At 42.5% G+C, this 22,943-nt stretch overlaps 1 protein-coding gene across 1 annotated transcript in view; it reads right to left on the bottom strand.

Annotated features, from left to right (window-relative positions):
* The window catches only part of LOC114080108 (vomeronasal type-1 receptor 4-like), a 29,100-nt gene extending 6,718 nt beyond the window's left edge, over positions 1–22,382 (bottom strand). Inside the window, exon 1 of the mRNA XM_071604926.1 lies at positions 21,459–22,382. Coding sequence (XP_071461027.1) covers positions 21,459–22,382 — 924 coding nt within the window. The remainder of the gene's footprint in view (positions 1–21,458) is intronic.
* Positions 22,383–22,943: the final 561 nt, after the last annotated feature.

Below are 22,943 nucleotides of genomic sequence, written 5' to 3'. Positions count from 1 at the left end.
GACCTGGGCCTAGGATGGGAAATGTTAACCCTGTATCCCCTGAGGTTAGAGGTAGGTAGAGGGAGAAGAGGGAAAGAAAACTCATGCATTTTAAAATAAGCCTAAGACATAAGCCATCATACAATTGAGAAAAATCTCTTAGTTTTTCAATATATTTTGCAACATTATCTTCAAAATCCTTGTGTGTCTCTACTTCTGACTCAATTCCTAATAGTTAAGGCAGGAAATTAGTCAAGGTTTCCATCAAAGAATGGATGAATAAAGAAAATTTGGTTGAAATAGTGAATAAAATATTATTCAGCTATAAAGATTAAGAATTTTTGAGATATTATGCATTCTTCAACTTTTAGATTTAACTAGTAGATATCATATAAGTAAAATAAATCACACATGGTAGATGTAAAGATAAGAATGTGGATGTCATAGAAATCGAGAATAGCATAAATACTGTTTAGGCTGGGAAGCGTAAGGGAGTGGGGGCATAGAGGTAGGTTGCTTATTAGGTATAAAAACACCCTTATAGAAAAGAGTTGGTCATTGTGGTACAAGTCTTTAATCCCAGCTATTTAGGAGGCTGGTGCAGGAAAATCACAAGTTCAAGGACTGCCACAACAACTTAATAAAACACTGTCTCAGTAGAAAAAAAAAATTAAAAAAAAAAAACGATCGGGTGTAACTCAGTGGCAGAGCTCCTCTGGGATCAATCCAAAGTATGAATGAACATGATGAACCAGCCTAATTCCATTTTAAGATTAGGAGCCATCTCATCACAAAGTCATGAAAAGTTAATTTCTGTGTCACTATAAATTACTATGATTTCTAAACTTGCTTGGAATGCCTGCCCAAGCCTTGAACTCATTCATGCCTGGCTTTCCCTGACCAGATAACAACCCTCTCTGAAACCTCAGTGATGCCTCATAAATTCAGGTGTTGGGGTCTAAAATTATTCCCTATCTTAAAATGTTAAGCCATGTAGATCATTAACCGACTATCTGCCTTTGTAGTATGCTTGCCAAATTCCTGTTAGGTGTAAGTCTCAAGTCATCCTCCCTTTGCAATTTTTTATGCTATAAAACCATGTTCCTAGAGAGCTGGGGTACTGTTCTCTAGAAAGGGTTTTCAGGACAGACAGTCCTGGCCAGCATTACAAGCTTGCTTTTTTTTTTTAATTTATTTTTTTTATTGGTTGTTCAAAACATTATAAAGCTATTGACATATCATATTTCATACAATAGATTCAAGTTGGTTATGAACTCCCAATTTTACCCCAAATACAGATTGCAGAATCACATCGGTTACACATCCACATTTTTACATAATGCCCTATTAGTAACTGTTGTATTCTGCTACCTTTACTATCCTCTACTATCCCCCCTCCCTCCCCTCCCATCTTCTCTCACTACGCCATCCACTGTAATTCATTTCTCTCCTTGTTTATTTTCCCATTCCCCTCACAACCTCTTATATGTAATTTTGTATAACAATGAGGGTCTCCCTCCATTACCATGCATTTTCCCTTTCTCTCCCTTTCCATCCCACCTCATGTATCTGTTTAATGTTAATCTTTTCTTCCTGCTCTTCCTCCCTGCTCTGTTCTTAGTTGCTCTCAATCAATCAACAAGCTTGCTTTAATTTGATTTACAATTTGTGTTGGTGGTCTTTTCTTTGCATCATGGTTTAAAAAAAAGGAATAAACGAGAAAAGGAAGGAAGGACAGGCAAATGAGAAGAAAGTGAAGAAAAAGGAAAATATAATGGATAGTTATAAAATCTGTGTCTGTATCATAGAAGGGGGACTATAGTTCATAATAATTTCTTGTGTACTTTAAAACAGCTAGAATAGATTTTCAATGTTCCCAATGCAAATAAATGATGAACGTTTAAGTTAAAAAAAAATAAATAAAATAAGCCTCCGTGGCAGAGTAGCAAGGGCTATATTCAGAGCATGAGGTGGACCACTGTTATGCTATGGCGTTTGAGGATGTGGGGCACAGAGGACTCAGGGAATGGACTGACATGGGAGTGGGACTACATAGGTAGATAGGGGAGGGGTAGAAAACACAGATGCTGGAATATGCAGGAGGGACTTAGGTGAGTGTTAAGGTAGCTGGCACAAATATCCACGAGAAACTTAGCTCTAAGTTCAAACAAAGGTTTATTGACAGAATATCTGCCAGGTTGCCCTTCTGTAAGGTACAGCAACCTACTGAAAAAGAACTTCTCAACTAGAGGAGTTCAAAACTAACCCTGGGCTTGTTACTTGGCGTCTTTGCTGTGGTTTTCTTTAGTTAGGGACTCTTTCTAGGTGGGTCTAATGGGAAGGTCATGCCTGGGAGGATAGCTACTGATTTTCAAAATGGAGTTACTTTGACCTGAGGACCTAACAGTGAGGAGGGTAAGACTGTGGTCTCTGGAAGAAGGGGAAAAGGGCGATTTTTTTTTCCCAAAAGGTCATAGAATTGGTCATTAACATAGACTAGAAAGATCTGGAGAATGTGAGGAATGATGGAGATTTAGAGGATTCAGGGATGGAGGGATTGAGTAAGGAAATAAACCTCCTGGTCTCTTGGCCCATTTCCACCCAGAGCCTGAGTCTAGTGCACACGTGCTCACTCTGCAGACAACCTGTGCTTTAGCTCAGCACCAGTTGCTCTGACTACACCTGCAGTGTTCCAAACACAGAGGAGGAGGGGCTGCCAATCACTCCGGAGTCTGTAGAGAAACCACAACTGATGAACCCAGCCTAATTCCATTTTAAGATTGGGAGCCACATCATCACAAAGTCATGAAAAGTTAGTATCTGTTTTACTGTAAATTACTGTGATTTCTAAACTTGTTTGGAATTCCTGCCTGTGCCTTGAACTCACCCATGTCTGGCTTTCCCTGACAGGATAACAATCCTCTCTAAAACCTTAGTGGCTCCTCAAATCCTGACTCCCTCCTGATCAGATAACAACTCTCTCTGAAACCTCAGTGGCACCTCATAAATTCTGATGTTAGGATTTAAATTTATTCCCTACTTTGACATGCTAAGCTATTGCGAGGATGGCCTTAGGCCTGAGCCTAAGCAACACCATTTTAAAAACTACAGTTTGAAACCTGCAGTCTCACCAGGCACATATAACAGATTCCTCCAGTATGACCTCATGCAAGTTACTTTCCCTCACCTTGGTAAACAGAGTGAAGCCTCTGGCAGGCTGTCTTCACCTGATAAGAGGGAAGGAGGAGAAGATCAGGGTGGAGACCACCAGACCAGATGTTTCTGACCCCAGGGTAAATGATGTCATGGAGAAATCCCATGGTAGCTGATAAGGATTGAAAGGGGTGATCAAAAGCCCCAAAATTAGTATAATAGAACAAATGAACAGGAATTCAGCCAGCCAAAACAAGGATACACTTGAGCTGGAGAGCCTGAAGAGGACCTGGACTGACATCCCATTACTTGTCATCATTTCCTGATGCTCACCTCTCTCAAACTCTAACTCTTGTCTGGACCTTGGTGAGAGCCGCAACTTCTCCCTATGACCCTCTCCTCAGCCCATCATCCATTCCATGCCAAGAAAAGCCTGCCTTGGTTCTGGACCTGATCACCATGGTCTGAGTGAGTGTGCATCTGCTGGACAAAAAGCCTAAGGCTTTAGACTTTTGAACTTAGCATGCAGAGGGATGTCTGTCATGAGCCTGTCATGATTAAGTGTGTTTTCAGTGCCCAGAATTAATCTAGAATTGTTTGTTGTGAATTGATTATGTCTGTTGCAGTGTCTAGCATAAAGGATGTTGTTTTCTTAATTAAGAACCTATAGAGTGAAATGTTATTGAGTAATTTGAGTGAATAAAGCATTGAAAGGGGCAGAGAAGCTCTTGGATATTTTTTATTTCTCCCCTCAACTCGTCACAATTTTGTCGCCTCTTGACAGTCATGTAGATCATTAACTACTATCTGCCTTTGTATTATGCATGTCAAAATCCTATTAGCGATGCTGGAAGATGGCGGCGAGGGGAGTGCATTGCCCCCGTGTGCTGCTTCACTGTGTGGGAGTATGACAAGTCAGGACGGCTAAAGGATATCTTGTTAGGAATTTCCAGCAATAGTGGGGTGCTCCGGAACCTGGAGGAAGGATTTCCATCGCACGAGGATCGGCTACGGGGACTCAAACGCGAGAGGTTTGTCACACGGAGGGTAACACTGCTTATTCAGCAAATCGCCCCGCGGCTAGAGTCTGCAGTGCGCACTGGGAAACAAGGAGATAGCGACGCAGGGATACAGCACTGCAGTTTCTGCCAGCCGTGCAAGCACCGTACTCAGGGCTGAATTCTGGGTTCGAGACGGGGGAAGGAAGCGGTCCATCTCGGTTCTCCACACCGGTCAGACCACAGAGGAGGCCAGCAGCCACCATGTTGGAAAGCTGACGTCACCATCCCTGTTTTCGACTGACCGCAGCTCATTCAGCCATAGAACAGGTAATTTCAGGCTGCAATTCGCCTGTGGCTTGCAGACAGATTGCTAGGGTTCAGTGCCTGGGTGCTTCTTAGAACGTGATCTTATCGGAGCGAACACCGAGCGCGGGGCGGCCGAGTTCCGGCTCCCGGAACCGTCCCGGAACCGCCCTGGCCCAGGGCTGCGGAGCCTGCGGAGGCTGCTTCTTGGACCCTGCTCCTATCAGAGCATACACCAAGCACTAAGCAGCCGAATTCCGGCTCCTGGAACTGAGCCCGCAGGGACTGCTTCTTGGAGCCTACACTTATAGGAGCTTACACCGAGCACGGAGCGGCCGAGTTCCGACTCCCGGAACTTCCCTGGCCCGGGGCTAGGAGCCCGCGAAAACTGCTTCTCGGTCCGGGTCCTGCTGAGGGCCGGTCAGGACTCACCCGTTGCTTTGGTTGTCCGGCAAGGGGAACGAAATGCTGCCATTCGCATAGGATACCAACATGGCAGAGATCTGATGTCATCAGAAAGCGGCAGAGGAGAGAACTTCATCAATACCAGCGGCGACATAAACAGTTGGTCTCCTGGTAGGGGGGGTGAGGCACAGACACCCGAGTCTCCTCAATTTGTCGTCGAGCCAGAGGGGAGGAGCCGGGCCGCTGCCAGCGCCCGGAGCAGGCCCAGCGGCTCGCCAGCGTGGTGACCGCGTGACCCCAATTGGAGAGGGGGCGGAGCGGAGCCGCCACCCGCACCTGCAAGGTGGGAAGACCCGAGACCCAGTGGTACATGGGCGTGGTAGGAGGGGCAGGGCAGAGCCGCCGTTCGCGCTTGCAAGGTAAACAGACCTGTGACAGCCTGGCGGGTCAGGCCCAGTGGCCTGCCAGTGTGGTACACACATCACCCCAACTGGAGTAGGGGCAGAGCAGATCCATCTCCCACGCCCCGATCAGGCCCTGCCGGTGTGGTGGTCACGTGACCCCAATTGGAGTGGGGGCGGAGCGGAACTGCCACCCATGCCCGCAGGGTGAGCAGACCTGTGACCAACCTGCAGATCAGGCCCAGGGGTCCGCAGGCGTGGTAGGAGGGGCAGGGCAGATCCGCCGCCCGCGCCTCCAAGGTAGGCAGACCTGCAACAGACCGGCGGATCAGGGCCAGGAGCCTGCCGGCATGGTACACACACCACCCTAATTGGAGTAGGGGCAGAGCAGAGTCGCAGCCCGTGCCAGGAACAGGCCCAGCGTCCTGCAGGCGGGGTAGTCACGACACCCCAATTGGAGTAGGGGCAGAGCAGAGCCTCCACCCGTGCCCGAAAGGTGGGCAGATCTGCGACCGACCAGCGGGACAGGCCCAGTGGCCTGCCGGTACGACAGATACGTCACCCCATTTGGAGTAGGGGCAGAGTAGAGCCGCCGCCCGTGCCTGCAGGATAGGCAAACCTGCAACCGACCGGCGGATCAGGCCCGGTGGCCTGCCGGCGTGGTACACTCATCACCCCAATTGGAGTAGGGGCAGAACAGAGCTGCCGCCAGCGCCCAGAACAGGCCCAGTGACCTGCCGGCATGGTAGCCACGACACCCCAATTGGAATAAGGAGAGAGCAGAGCCGCCGCCCGCGCCTGCAGGAAAGATACGCAAGCAGTATGAAAAGACAAGGAAAGAAAGGACCACAAGCAATGCAGGTCAACGCAACTTTAGAAGAGGTAACAGCTGCAGCAGATGGAATGTCAGATAAAGAATTCAGGATATACATGCTTCAGATGATCTGGAGTATCAAGGAAGACATTAAACAGCAAAATCAGACAATGAAGATCACTTCGACAATGAATTATGCAAACAAATCCAGGAAGCAAAGGATCAACTATACAGGGAGATAGAGGTTATAAAAAACAAACAAACAGAAATCCTAGAAATAAAGGAAGCAATAAACCGACTTAAAAACTCAATGGAGAATACTACCAGCAGAGTAGAACACTTAGAAGATAGAACATCAGACAATGAAGACAAAGTATTTCAACTGGAAAAGAACATAGACAGCTCAGCAAGACTGTTAAGAAACCATGAGCAGAACATCCAAGAAATATGGGATAACATTAAGAGACCAAACTTAAGAGTCATTGGGATACAGGAAGGTACAGAGCTCCAAACCAAAGGAATGAGCAGTCTATTCAATGAAATAATACGAGAAAACTTCCCAGACTTGAAGAATGAGACAGAATCCCAAATCCTAGAAGCCTACAGGATGCCGAATGTGCAAAATCATAAGAGATCCACACCTAGACACATTATAATGAAGATGCCTAACATACAGAATAAGGAGAGAATTTTAAAAGCTACAAGAGAAAGGAAGCAGATTACATTTAGGGGTAAGCCAATCAGGATAACAGCTGATCTTTCAACACAGACTCTGAAAGCTAGAAGATCCTGGAATAACATATTTCAAACACTGAAAGAAAATGGGTTCCAACCAAGAATTGTGTATCCAGCGAAATTAAGCTTCAGGATGGAAGATGAAATTAAAACCTTCCACGATAAACAAAAGTTTAAAGAATTCGCAGCTAGAAAACCATCTCTTCAAAACCTCCTCGCCAAAGCATTACAGGAAGAGGAAATGGAAAATAACAATGAAAACCAACAGTGGGAGGTAGGACAGTAAAGGGGGGGGATAATCAAAGAGGAAAACAAACCATGTTTAGTAACAGAAATAAACAAATATGGCTGGAAGAACAACCCATATCTCAATAATAACCCTAAATGTTAATGGCTTAAACTCACCAATTAAGAGACACAGGCTAGTAGAATGGATCACAAAACAAGACCCAACAATATGCTGCCTACAGGAGACGCATTTGATAGGAAAAGACATACATAGGCTGAAGGTGAAAGGTTGGGAAAAATCATATCACTCATATGGACTTCGGAAACAAGCAGGAGTGTCCATACTCATATCAAATAAAATAGATTTCAAGCCCAAGTTAATCAAAAGGGATAAAGAGGGACACTACATACTGCTTAAGGGAACCATACACCAACAAGACATAACAATCATAAATATTTATGCCCCAAACAATGGTGCAGCTATGTTCGTCAAACAAACTCTTCTCAAGTTCAAGAGTCTAATAGACCACCATACCATAATCATGGGAGACTTCAACACACCTCTCTCGCCACTGGACAGATCTTCCAAACAAAAGTTGAAAAAGGAAACTATAGTGTTGAGAGCCACAGCCGAAGGGGCCCCAGCAAACTTCCAGCTGCCGGCTGATGATTGGCTCACAGCGGCCCCAGCAACATCTAGCTGATTGGCTCCTCGGCCCCAGCAACATCTAGCTGATTGGCTCCTCTGCGGTGATGCTCATTGGACTGTTTCCCTGCCCTTTCAGACCACGGAGCTGCTCATTGGGGGACTTTTTGGCTCTGCCCACGTGACCCAGCCAATCGGCCTCAGGAGCAGGAGGATTGTGGGAGGTGGAAAGAAGCGTGTGGGGGGAGAGACAGGCTTGTGGAAAGCCGGTGGTGGCAGTTGAGGCTCTGAGGGTTTTTCCTGAGAGGCTGTTTTGTTTGGCGTGTTTGGTTCTAAAAATAAAGTTAGTTTCTTTTGACAAGTGGCTCCTGATTGTGCCCAGCCAGACTGCGGCACTATAGAACTCAACTCAATAACACTATTAATAACCTAGACCTAATTGACATATATAGAGTATACCACCCAACATCAAGCAGTTACACTTTTTTCTCAGCAGCACATGGATCCTTCTCAAAAATAGATCATATATTATGTCACAGGGAAACTCTTAGACAATATAAAGGAGTAGACATAATACCATGCATCTTATCTGATCATAATGGAATGAAACTGAAAATCAACGATAAAAGAAGGAAGGAAAAAGCATACATCACTTGGAGAATGAACAATAGGTTACTGAATGATCAATGGGTTATAGAAGACATCAAGGAGGAAATTAAAAAATTCTTAGAGATAAATGAAAACACAGACACAACATATCGGAATCTATGGGACACATTGAAAGCAGTTCTAAGAGAAAAATTCATTGCTTGGAGTTCATTCCTTAAAAAAAGAAAAAACCAACAAATAAATGATCTCATACTTCATCTCAAAATCCTAGAAAAAGAAGAGCAAAACAACAGCAAAAGAAGTAGAAGGCAAGAAATAATTAAAATCAGAGCTGAAATTAATGAAATCGAAACAAAAGAAACAATTGAAAAAATTGACAAAACTAAAAGTTGGTTCTTTGAAAAAATAAACAAAATCGACAGACCCTTAGTGATGCTAGTGAAGAGAAGAAGAGAGAGAACTCAAATTACTAGCATACGGGATGAAAAAGGCAATATTACAACAGACACTTCAGAAATACAGAAGATAATCAAAAACTATTTTGAATCCTTATACTCCAATAAATTAGAAGATAGTGAATGCATAGATAAATTTCTTAAGTCATATCATCTGTCCAGATTGAGTCAGGAGGATATAGAAAACCTAAACTGACCAATATCAATTGAGGAAATAGAAGAAACCATAAAAAGACTACCAACTAAGAAAAGCCCAGGACCGGATGGGTATACAGCAGAATTTTACAAAACCTTTAAAGAAGAACTAATACCAATACTTTTCAAGCTACTTCAGGAAATAGAAAAGGAGGGAGAACTTCCAAATTCATTCTATGAGGCCAACATCACCCTGATACCTAAACCAGACAAAGACACTTCAAAGAAAGAAAACTAAAGACCAATATCTCTAATGAACCTAGATGCAAAAATCCTCAATAAAATTCTGGCGAATCGGATACAAAAACATATCAAAAAAATTGTACACCATGATAAAGTAGGATTCATCCCTGGGATGCAAGGCTGGTTCAATATACGGAAATCAATAAATGTTATTCACCACATCAATAGACTTAAAAATAAGAACCATATGATCATCTCGATAGATGTGGAAAAAGCATTCGACAAAGTACAGCATCCCTTTATGTTCAAAACTCTAGAAAAACTAGGGATAACAGGAACATACCTCAATATTGTAAAAGCAATCTATGCTAAGCCTCAGGCTAGCATCATTCTGAATGGAGAAAAACTGAAGGCATTCCCTCTAAAATCTGGAACAAGACAGGGATGCCCTCTCTCTCCACTTCTGTTCAACATAGTTCTCGAAACACTGGCCAGAGCAATTAGACAGACGAAAGAAATTAAAGGCATCAAAATAGGAAAAGAAGAACTTAAATTATCACTATTTGCAGATGATATGATTCTATACCTAGCAGACCCAAAAGGCTCTACAAAGAAACTATTAGAGCTAATAAATGAATTCAGCAAAGTGGCAGGCTATAAAATCAACACGCATAAATCAAAGGCATTCCTGTATATCAGCGACAAATCCTCTGAAATGGAAATGAGGACAACCACTCCATTCACAATACCTTCAAAAAAAATAAAATACTTGGGAATCAACCTAACAAAAGAGGTGAAAGACTTATACAATGAAAACTACAGAACCCTAAAGAGAGAAATAGAAGAAGATCTTAGAAGATGGAAAAATATACCCTGTTCATGGATAGGCAGAACTAACATCATCAAAATGGCGATATTACCAAAAGTTCTCTATAGGTTTAATGCAATGCCAATCAAAATTCCAACGGCATTTCTTGTAGAAATAGAGAAAGCAATCATGAAATTCATATGGAAAAATAAAAGACCCAGAATAGCAAAAACAATGCTAAGCAGGAAGTGTGAATCAGGCGGTATAGCGATACCAGACTTCAAACTATACTACAGAGCAATAGTAACAAAAACAGCATGGTACTGGTACCAAAACAGGCGGGTGGACCAATGGTACAGAATAGAGGACACAGAAACCAATCCACAAAACTACAACTATCTTATATTTGATAAAGGGGCTAAAAGCATGCAATGGAGGAAGGATAGCATCTTCAACAAATGGTGCTGGGAAAACTGGAAATCCTATGCAACAAAATGAAACTGAATCCCTTTCTCTCGCCATGCACAAAAGTTAATTCAAAATGGATCAAGGAGCTTGATATCAAATCAGAGATGCGCCATCTGATAGAAGAAAAAGTTGGCTACGATCTACAGTCGGTGGGGTCGGGCTCCAAATTCCTCAATAGGACACCCATAGCACAAAAGTTAATAACTAGAATCAACAAATGGGACTTACTCAAACTAAAAAGTTTTTTCTCAGCAAAAGAAACAATAAGAGAGGTAAATAGGGAGCCTACGTCCTTGGAACAAATCTTTACTCCTCACACTTCAGATAGAGCCCTAATATCCAGAGTATACAAAGAACACAAAAAATTAGACAATAAGATAACAAACAACCCAATCAACAAATGGGCCAAGGACCTGAACAGACACTTCTCAGAGGAGGACATACAGTCAATCAACAAGTACATGAAAAAATGCTCAACATCTCTAGCTGTCAGAGAAATGCAAATCAAAACCACCCTAAGATACCATCTCACTCCAGTAAGATTGGCAGCCATTATGAAGTCAAACAACAACAAGTGCTGGCGAGGATGTGGGGAAAAGGGTACACTTGTATATTGCTGGTGGGACTGCAGATTGGTGCAGCCAATTTGGAAAGCAGTATGGAGATTTCTTGGAAATCTGGGAATGGAGCCACCATTTGACCCAGCTATTCCCCTTCTTGGTCTATTCCCTAAAGACCTAAAAAGAGCATGCTACAGGGGCACTGCTACATCGATGTTCATAGCAGCACAGTTCACAATAGCAAGACTGTGGAACCAACCTAGATGCCCTTCAATAGACGAATGGATAAAAAAAATGTGGCATTTATACACAATGGAGTATTACTCTGCATTAAAAAATGACAAAATCATAGAATTTGCAGGGAAATGGATGGCATTAGAGCAGATTATGCTAAGTGAAGCTAGCCAATCCCTAAAAAACAAATGCCAAATGTCTTCTTTGATATAAGGAGAGTAACTAAGATCAGAGTAGGAACGAAGAGCAGGAGAAGAAGATTAACATTAAACAGGGATGAGAGGTGGGAGGGAAAGGGAGAGAGAAGGGAAATTGCATGGTAATGGAAGGAGACCCTCAGGGTTATACAGTGGAGGGGGTAGAGAGAGAGGAGGGGAGGGGAGGGGAGAGGTGGGGAGGGGGGAGGGTGGAGGATGGGAAAGGCAGCGGAGCACAACAGACACTAGTATGGCAATATGTAAATCAATGGATGTGTAACTGATGTGATTCTGCAATCTGTGTATGGGGAGAAGGTGGGAGTTCATAACCCACTTGAATCAAAGTGTGGAATATGATATGTCAAGAAATTTGTAATGTTTTGAACAACCCACAATAAAAAATTAAAAAAAGAAAAAAAATCCTATTAGCAGTAACTTCTCAAGACACCAAACTTTGCAACTCTGTACTATAAAACCTTGTTCCTGGAAAGCTGGGGGGCTGGTTTCTAGCCCATATTAGGAGAGACAGTCACTGATCAGCTCCCTTTGAGTACACAAATACAAGCTTGCTTTAAAATGAATTATAATTGGAGTTGGTGGTGCTTTCCTTGTGTTGGGGTTCAAGAACAACATGCTTTAAGTTTTTCATTATGCTTCAGGCCAGTACCTGACTGGAGAGGCCTCCTGACTTAGCCTCTTGAGCCACTGGGAAGCATTATTATTATAGTGTCAACTCATAGGAAATTTCCAAAGACCAATGGCAGAATTCAGAAATTCTGCATTTAAAATCAACCACTCCTCCTGCCACTCCTCTCAGATCACACATAACCAAGTGCATAAAACTTCTTCATACATAATTCCCCTGGATGGACAGATAATGGAGGAGGAGAAATCAATGATCTTGGTATGCGCCTATGAGTGTCCCCCAAAGACTTTGCATTGAGATGGAAGAATTTCAGTGTGTATTATCTTAAGATTATTTAACAGCCTCTGGGAGGGTTTGGAGGAAATCTTAGAGACACCAGGGTCAAACCAAAAGACCCACAACTTTCAGTACTCCGTCCACTCCACCCTCATTTCTGCATTGATGCTGAAAAAATAGAAATCAGGCACTGATAATCCAATCTCCCTTCAGTGTCTTGAGAAAAATGGTAGAAATATATTACTACATATAAAATATTACATATTTTGGCTTTCAATTTCAAGTTAACTTAACTCTTGTTTCTTTGGAGTTATTCATTTTTAACATACATAAAATTTCTTTTTTTCCAGTAATACAGTAAAACATTTGTGTTCTTTAGCTGTTTATTCATTCAGGAGTCTACTAGGGAAGGGGCCAGAATCTTGCCTCCTGGTGCATGAAACTCAGGTCTTCTGAGGCCAGAGCTTCCTCTTTCCCATGTAAGCAGAGACTTCCCTAGTCTCTGTGTTGCTTTTCAGGTCAGCACTATCAGGGAGATTAGGTCCAAAAGTCTTGGTGTGGAAGGCATATGATAAACAAGTATTGAGTTGATTCTCTTCTGTGAGGAGCCTGCCTCGCCTAATGCTGCCCTTGAAGGCATGCATACACTATGTTCTTTTCATCCCCAGGATTCATCCACTACTCGGATTGTGAACTTTGGACAAGCCTCAGCCTACTTAATGCCTGTCATGCTCAAATTTCTCTCTTTAAGAGATCATGATATGGCACATCCTCAATTGATCCATATCAATGTGTGTATTACTCCAACAAAATTGAGTAAAAAGGGGAAGAGGAACAAGTAAGGGAGGCCATACTTGAGGCTGGTTCTAGAGTTCCTTCCCTGACTTATTCCTTTGATTTTTCTGGAAATATCTATACAAATAAATGCATCTCTTCATGGCAGACAAACAAAACAAGCCCCACTTGGTAGAGAGAAAATGAAATGCATGTGGCATGTCACTTGGGGAGAGCTCCTCTCTGAGCCACTAAGTCTCTTCAGAAGGAAGGGAGAACTCTCCTTACCTGCAGCAGCTGGGTCTCAGGCCACCTTCTGTGTGAAGGCAGGTTCACTCAAACATCTCATGCTGAACTGCAGAGGTATGTAGAGCCCCAAAGGATCTTGAAGGGTGGGAAAATGAGAAATGGAAAGATGGACTCACAGGCCTGTCATACTGCCTTGTCTGATGTACCTACCATTTGTCCTGCAGCAGATAATCTTCTCTGTTCTCCATCACAACACAATCCATTCATTGTATTTACACATGCAGTTTAGAATATCTACCTCACTATTCTATATGTGACCCAAGTACCATCTGCCTTTCTTCACCCACAGAAATTTTGACACTGATACTAAAGCCACAGTCTTGAAAACCTGAAGTTTTCCCAGGTAGATAATTTCTTGGTATCCTCACTGTGTTAACATATGACCTCCCTTCAAAGTTTGTATTTGCTCATATCAACACAGAGAGAACTCAGTCCTTGTCCATTAGTTCACAAAGTCCATGTATATAAGTAAAGTTTCAGGGTGCCCCACTTAAGAGCCACGTAGAGCCAGAAAGTTGACCTCAGGCAGCAGATGGGGTCAAGACATGTCCATTAACTCTAATATTTTTCTTAGAAATTAGAATTTTTTCCAGGGCCAATGTTTTTTTTTTTTTTTTCTTCTTGAATGTACCATTTGTAGTTGGCAAGAAATATGGAGGCAATTTGCAAACCTTATTAGTGGTGGGATTACAGATGACATATCTTAACATGTAAATATCAGATCAGAGTCATAGGGCTCAGAATTCTGTTTAGACAAGAGCTCAGTAGAAAGCTAATAGCTGACTTCTAAAACAGTGTATTAGGCTGGGGTTATAGTTGAGTGGTAGAGCACTTGCCTAGCAACTATAAGGCCCTGGATTCCATCCCTAGTGACAGAGACACAAAAACAAACAGGGTAACTACATGTGTCTGGTTTCTCAGAAGTCAACATTTTTAGGGGCATCTCTGGGTTAATGATGTATGCCTTTGATGGAGGCTCCAAAATGTGAAGCCATAAATTCAAGTTTTCTTCACTATGTGAAAAATGAAGAACCATAAATTGGAATTACCACTTTAGTCAGAGCTCATCACACTGAAGGTTCTGTCTGGTCAGCAGAGCATCATCTATACGGTGAGAATATTGGACTTAGAAGGCAGAGATCCACATGCAAAATACTGATTTGCCCCTCATGGTCATTACAGGCAGTTTATGTCATTTTTTATGGGAGTGGTGTTATTCTCCTCCCTGAACCTCACTGAGATAAGAATGAGATAATTTAAAGCTTGAAATTAACTCTTTGGTTAATCCTAACAGATAATTTATTATTTGTTCCAGGTCCATGATCCAATCACCTCAAATATTCATGTCAGGATTTTATGGTTAAAATATGAGTTATCCTACAAAACTTCTGTGTTACTGTGCAAATGTGCACAGGTGAAATAATTGGATTATCAGAGCTGTAACCGAATAGGTCCCTTCACATTTGAGTGGAAAAAATGGCATTGTGGACAAGGGATGAAGGAATGACATCACTGGAGCTTGCCTTTAGGGTTTATATTGTTCCTGAAACTTCAAAAGCTCTCTTTTTGCATCCTGGCCTCCTCAAAGTAAGGCAATTTTGTTTGCCATGCCCTTCCAAAATGATCTTCTCCCTCACCTCTGATCCAAAGCAATGGAGTTGGCCAAGCACAAACTAAATTTCTGAAACCATGAACCAACATAAAAATTCCCTCTTCTTGATAGTTTTTTTTTTTAAATTTCCAGGTATTTTGGTCTGGCAATGAAAAGCTATCACAGAGATTGGTACTACAAAGTGGGTTCCATGCTGTGACTGGTAAAACCATGTCATTCACAAGACACTAGAACTTCTATATGTAAGGAATTTGGAAAAGTTTGGAGATTCAGAATTGTCTCAAGCCATCCATGGGCTGTGTGTGTGAATTATTGTGCATAGTAGCCAAATGAGGGCATAGGCCTGGTTCTGAAAATTCTGTCAATGATTGATCGCATGATGCAGGTGTGCCTTACCCCTAGCTCTGCCTAAGATCCCACACAGCACCTGAGATGGATGTGACTTGCCAAGATGTCAATCAATCAGCTGACCACAAAACATCAGGAAGCAAACCTCCACCCTTGAATCCTTATCCCTGCCTCTGATGTTCCTGCTAAAAAATAAAGGAAGCATGGATTCACACTCTGTTTCCAGCGCTCTCTTTCCAGCTCTCTTTTTCCAGTGTTGAAGCTGAACTTTGAGGTTGCAGAGCCATCCCAACTTTGGTTTAAAAACCAAAAAAACAAAGGCCCAATGTTTTCATTGATATGAGGATACTGACTCACAATGGTGATGGGAATGGGAGAACATGCAAGGAATGGAAGGGAGGATCTTTACATAGGGCAAAGGAGAGGTAGGAGAAAGGAGGGGGCTAGGGAGTAGGAAATACAATGGAGTGAGTTAGACATCATTATCCTAAGTACATGTATAAAGACACAATGTTGTGAAAATACTTTGTGTACAATTGGTGACTTGAAAAATTGTACTGTATATGTGTAATATGAAATGAATTACATTCTACCATCATGTATAACAAATTAGAATAAATAAATAACTTAATAATAAAAATAAACTCAGTTAAAGACCAAAACACTACTTTCTGTGTTGTATGATTTTTTTTGCCACTTTCTTAGCTTAATGTTGCAGCCAGCTCCTTTGAACATACTTCATCTCATCTGTGCAGATCGTGGTCAAGACAGAATAGAGATGAAAAGATGATTATAAATGGAGCTGTATGGGAGCTTCTGGTGCAAAGTCAGAAGATCAGAGTGCTGCTCGGAGAGCAGACTGTAAGGACTGTGTGCATGAAACCTCAAAGAGAAATAAAGAGTGGAAATTTGGCTGGAAGGCATGTGTGTTATTTTGCTCATGTCCTGAGACTTTGTGTAGAGCCAAATTTTATGATGTTGTACAATTGAAATTGGTGGGGAACGTTTCCAGGCACCACAACATTCAGGCGTTGGCAAGGGTGTGGCGGACTGGGAGGAGCAGGAGCAGAAAGTAGAATGGAAGGATTTTTAAAACTTGCAGTTTTGTTAGAAAAGTACATGTAAAATTGACACCAGTGAATGTGTGGCCATTGAAGAGATTACTGCCAATAAAGAGAAATTAAGTACTTTGCACAGAGATAATGGGGAAATTCCTTGGAGGTATCTCAAGGATTAGCAGGACCAATCCATATTAGGCTCAGGGGAGTGAAAAAGAAAACTCCATTGAGAGGAGAACGTAGGACAATGTTCCCATGCAGGGATTCTTAGGATATCATTTTGAAAGGATTTTATTCACCATGCTCACCTGTCCAGGCATTTAGAGGCTGTAGCAGCCACAATCTAATGTGGCCCAGCTAAGGTTTGACCTGTTGGGAATGTTTGGTGTCATCCATGAGAGAGGCATGGTAGGAATGCAGGATGATGGAATTGAGGAATAATTAAGGCTCCCATTGAGATTTAAAAGGAAGATATGAGAGGACAGGCAAAGTGTAGTAGGGCTGGAATCCACTGAGGTAGCCCCTGATAGGGCAATGCATTAAGCTGTAAAGGTGAAGCTGAAGGTAGAAGGAACATCCCTGGATTAGGGGCTGGGGTTGGGACTCAGTGGTAGTGCATTTGCCTAGCACTTGTGAAGCACTGGGTTTCATCCTTAGTGCATTTGCCTAGTATGTGTGAAGCACTGGGTTTCAATCTCAGCACCATATAAAAATAAATGATTAAACTAAATAAAGGTATTGTGTCCATCTACAACAAAAATAAAATAATAGATCCCTGGATTAAGAGATGCCAATAATGTAAAATGTCTGCAGAGATAAGCTGCTAGCTATGGGCAGAGCTAGTCTAAGAGAAGCCATTTGGTCTGCAAATGGCAAGTCCGCAATGACAGAGCCTCACAAACCCTTTCAAGGTAATGTTTTATTGCCATTTATCCTAGATATATAGGAATTATTTTCCAGCTGTGTTTTGCTCTCATCCCTTCTTTTTCTTCCCTTATTCTTCCCTTTTGGAATTGGAAAGTTTACTATGTGCCATTATATATTGAATGTATAGGACTTCCTTTTGGTTTTCACAGGGGCTCATTGCCAAGAGCTGGTCTTGAGTCTGGGATGAGACTTTAGACATGGATTTATGGTGCTGAAAGTATTCATTATGGAATCTCTTGGAGGTGAGTTAAATGCAATTTTTATTGTCGCATGGACATGAGCTGATGAGGGCCAGAGGTAGAATGTTTTTGATTAGATGAGGCATCTCCCAAAATCTCCTGTGTTAAACAGGGGTACATTAGGGTGAAATGATGAGATTACAAAACCTCTGACCTAATCAGTGCATCCTATTTGAAATAATTGAGTAGTAACTATGGGTATTTGGGACATGGTTGGACGAAGGAGGTCACTGGGTCATGACTTTGGGCTTTATATTGTTTTTTTCCCTGGCACCTTTATCATTCTCTGCTTTTTGACTTCCATTAGGCAAGCTCTTTCCTCACCATGCTCCAATATCATGATCTTCTGCCTCATCTCTGGCTCACAGCAAAGAACTGGCCAGCCATGGACTGGACCTCTCAGACCCAAATATATATTTCCTCCTGTAAGTAGCTCTTGTCAGATTTTGTGGTTACATATACAAAAAAAATGTAGATTAAGGATTATAAGGATATGGGTCTAAGTCTACACACTCATTTACACTTTCAGAAATGCAAATATGTATATGCAGGAACCCACACTCAAATATACAAATACACTCACATGCTTATGTTCATACAGTCCCTCACATACACAGACTCACTAGCATGTTCAATCATTTATGCAGAAACTTGGCACATACACCCTCACCATTCATATTCATAATACCCCCAAAGATATACACATTCACATTCTTATAACTTGTGTAGTCATCAGGCATGTGTCTTAATGACCTGCCCATATACAGAAGAGTTACATATCTACAATTTTGGGTGATAGCAAAGAGAGCCCCTGCCATCATTTTAATCCTTCTACCCATAAAAAAGTCCTTTTGGAATAAAGTAACACATAACTCTATTTGTCAACTTTCCCTCCCTGTGATGAAGTCCCTGAGATTGTAAGGGACCGGCGAACAATGGAGGAAGAGACCACCAAGAGACTGCCTCATGCAACAGCAACAGGGGTTTATTGAAGATCCAGCGCGCTGGGGCTCTGTGCTCACTCAAGGAGGGAGAGCAGCCCAGAGCCCCAAGCAGGGGTTAAGCAGTGCTTAAGTACACCTTTTGGGGAGGGCAGGGGCTTTGCATACATCAGAGCAAATCACCATAAGGTGCGGGGAAAATCAAACAACAACTCTCAAACATGATTAGCACATTCATTGGCAGGAACAGGTTGGGCGGGGGTGATAGGTCAGTCCTAAGGCGGGGTATACATTCAAACTGATTGGTTTAGGCCCTGGGATGCGTAAGTGCGGAGCTACACGGTATCTGGGTTGTTAAGCAACTAGGTAGCCAAGGGGGGGATTTCTACACACATCTAATGGGCAGTTCTGGGATTTATCTTAACTGCCACAGGAATTTCAGACCTTGAGTGCAGCTTAGAAACTTTATAATACCTGGTCCTTTACATTCTTTACATTTTAACTTCAGTTTCTTTTATCCTTTCAAGATAATCAACTCAGAAAGGGAAATGGTCATTTTGGCTCATAGCTCTGGAGGGTCCATTCCATGTCCCATTGGTGCCATTACTTGGGCATTGGAAAGGTTGAACATGATGGTGAAAGTTTGTGACAAAGCAAAACCATTCACCTCAGCAGGCAGGAAACAGACAGGAAAAGGATGTTCCTCTTGAGTCTTCATTTCAGGCATCAACCAGAGCCCTGAGGACCTCCCATTGGGCCTCATCTCTTAAAGAGTCCACCCTAGGAAGGCCTTTAATATACTAATCTGTGGGGACATTCAACATCAGAACTTCACGCACAGCCTTAAAAACTGGCATGAGTGTTAGACCTGGTGAGAAGGTCACAGAGTTTGCAGGAGGACAGTGGGATCCAGAAGGGTAAAGGGACAGGGAGTTGGTGGGTAAGAGGGTGAGGCAGACCATCTGTGGCATGGCAGCATAGAGAGCAGGAGAGGATCTGAAAGGAAAAGACATGGTGTTACATGAAGCTGAGGGGTCAATGTGCATTACAGGGATTGAGGACATGGGGCAAAGTGCAGGGAGGGGACTTAAGGGCAAGGAGCAGTGCAGATGCCAAGGAGGGGAGGGCAGGATTTATGAGAGTGAAGGAGGAAGTGGGGAATGGGGAGATTTTGGGCAAAAGGGTGAAAGTCGGTGGTTTGTAGAAGTCACAGCAGAAGTTCCATGAGGGGTTTAGGAAACGAGGCGTTGCAGAGGTGAGTAGCATGTTTGGGGCAGGAAGATCATGGAAGTAGGCAGTGGTCCAAGGAGGTTAAAACTGTGGGATGATGAGATTGAGACACAGGAAGATAAGAGACCTGGGAAAGGGGGCAACAGGGCAGAGGATAGAGAAGGCTCTAGGGGGACAGTAGGCAGGAGTCACCAAGGAAACCAAGAAGGGACTAGGATCCCAGAGGTGGTGAGTAACAGGTGCTCCACTACTCACCTGTGTCCCTGCCCTGGGTAAATAACAGTTAAAGAAAACAAAAACAAAAACATAAAGAATCAAAGTAAATATATCAAGTTGTATAGTTTGAAATTAAGAGATTTTTCTTGTGAAATGTGTACGTGAATTTTAGAAAAATGATTGGAAATATTTGGTGGAAATGAGGAGAAATCAATGTGTGTATACGTGCAAGCTGGAAACCCAACTCTTCCCACACTTACACCCAACACAAAGCCCTGCTGTGTCTCCAACATGAGGCAGAACTTTCATGGCAAGACTATCCAAGAGGCCGCAAACTGAAGCCCCACCTGGGCATCAAGGGAGTGATGATTCATTGCTGGAGACCCCCACAGTGGAATCCTGACACTAACTGTGAAAATGAAGAGAAGGTAACAGGCATATGGAACTTTAAAAGTCAAACACTAAAGAAGTCGTGCTGTGTGGATCCATTTATACAGAATACAAAGGGAAGAAAGTGACCATGTAGTTAGCTGTCGCATCGTGGTCACCCAGGGACAGTGAGTGGAGAGGAATGAGGGGGCACCAGTGAGGGGGACCTTGCTTCTTTTTGACACTGGAGCTGCCTGCAGAGCTGTGGTCAGCTAGTGAAATCTCACTGAGCAGACCAATCATGACCCATGCATAAAATTAGTTTAAAGACACAGGAGCAATTAAATGTACACTGAAAGAAGGTAAACATATTATAATTCAACAAAGTTATATTGTCAAGGAAGAGGCCAAACATTCTAAATATCTTTACTGTGTGACTATCCACATGTGGACTATCATTTGATAGGTTGATCTAAGATATACTAAATATACATCATGAAAGAAAAAGGGTGAAGTACAGAATTAATGAGAATAAATTGCAGAGAAGGAATCAAGGAATCAATACAGACGTTAGAAACACAGAACAATTGTCATGAGAGGCACATGCTTGTTAGTAAATCCTTCCCAGGTGCATCCATGACTGTATCAACTTAAAGACTAACTGTGATTTTAGTCAAATTATATTGAATACATTCATTTGAACATTTTTTTTCCAAGAGAAAAGACTGAGATATGACGGCCCCCAGGCACACCAGTAGCACATCTGACTCCAGAAATAGCTTAGACCTAAGAATTGAATTAGGTAAATAAAAATATATCCATGGCATTTTAACCAATTAATCACCTAAAATGGCAAGACAAACATCCAATAAATAAACATTGTATTAAAGCACATTGACATTATCAAATATGTATTATTTTAAAATCTTGAATTTGCAAAACTTAAATAAAATTTTCTAATATTGTTTCATGCATAATAAACATCATCTGAATGATGGGCAGACACACTCAGGCAGATTCAGAGACAACGTGTGTGCATGTGTTGCACTCTTACAGTGTGAATGCCTTATCACTAAGTCTGTGGAGATGAGTGATGGAAAACAGATTGTACAAAACTAAATGATGCATATTTTTCTCACATGACTGGCATTCTTCCTATTCTTTATCCAGGCAGAGTGGATCCTCAATGCAATAGAGTCTCTGCTCATGAGCAGAAAGGGGCTGACAGCTGGGAAACACCCAGAGATTATCGCAGCCGTGCTCACCACAAACCAGTTGGGATTATAAATAACGGAAAAATAAACTTGGAATATACAGGAAACTGTGTAAAAAGAGACAAAGGTGCTCACCAGAAGGAGGATGGTTTTGGTGGCTCTGGACTCAGGGGAGGACCTAGGAGAGCTGGACATATGAATGTGCTGCATTCTCTGCTTGTGCCTGTGCAGGATGAGCACCATGGAGCTGCTGGCCCAGAGCATGAGCCCCACACACAGGGCATCAGGGAAGGTTAGCAATGCTGCATACAGTGTGTCTGTGGCTGTGTCATGACAAACACTAGAACAGTATCCAAAATCTTTTAGGATTGTGATGTTTTTGTTGCTTCTTCTCGCAGTCATGTACATAAGAAAAACAACATTTACGAAGAGGTAAAGGATCCAGCTCAGGTATAAAGAGGAGCCAATGTACTTGGGAATATTTACTTTAAGGTCTGAACAGCATGAGTCTCCTGGGCTGATCTTAATGGCCTGAAAGACACTCAGGAGGCAGGTGCTGCCAATGGACACACCCCTGCCCACCCTGTGAAGATAGAAAAGCAGCTTGCATCCAACATCACTGAGGAAAATTTTTACTCCAAAAGCTGCCACTGTCTGAGGAACTCCTCTGCACAGAAGGGCTAACAAGTTGGCCACAATCAAGTGCTGAAGAATCAAGTCTGTGTGTCTTACCCTGCACCCAGTGAAGTAAAGGACCAGGTAATGGAGGAGAAGAGAGGAATTGCCCAGAGCTCCAACCACAGTCTGTGCCAGGAAGATGATTCCTACAGCCACATCACTGCCTGCCATCCTGCCAGTTTCCTGCTGTCCCATCCAGAGGGTCCTAAAGGGGAACAGGAGGCCTGGGCTGCACATGTCCTGTCAAACAGAACCCAGCATTTCCCTCTCCCCACTGTTCCCACTGTGAAAACTTACTTAAAGTTTTATTTTAACTACCAGGTTGTAATGAGCCTGGTGTGACTAGCTAAGGCATGAAGTGTGTATAAATCCTGGCTGTGAAGGCAGCACATGCTGATTATTGAGTCTTCACAACATGAGGCAGGTTCTGAGATGACTTTGCTGATGACCAGGAGAACTTGGGCACAGAAATTCATAACTGATCCAGTGCAGTAAGGAGCCTTGAAACTGGCTGAGGCTATGTGAGCCACCAAGCTTCCCTAAAGCTAGTGAGCAGGGTTCTTCTACCAATCAGCTCATGTTAACTTCTGCATTTCTGCATTGCTAGTATCTTCTGAATGAGTGCTACTTTATAACTTTTTATTAGGAAAATGTTTCCACTTGCTTATAAAGGTTTATTATACATGTAATATCAATTTTAAATGAACATTTAGATATTTTAATAACTGCAGA

The sequence above is a fragment of the Marmota flaviventris genome, chromosome 18 (assembly GCF_047511675.1).
Source record: "Marmota flaviventris isolate mMarFla1 chromosome 18, mMarFla1.hap1, whole genome shotgun sequence".
Taxonomy (NCBI): domain Eukaryota; kingdom Metazoa; phylum Chordata; class Mammalia; order Rodentia; family Sciuridae; genus Marmota; species Marmota flaviventris.
Note: the sequence above shows the minus strand (reverse complement) of the source record. Positions and strands in the feature narration are given on the sequence as shown.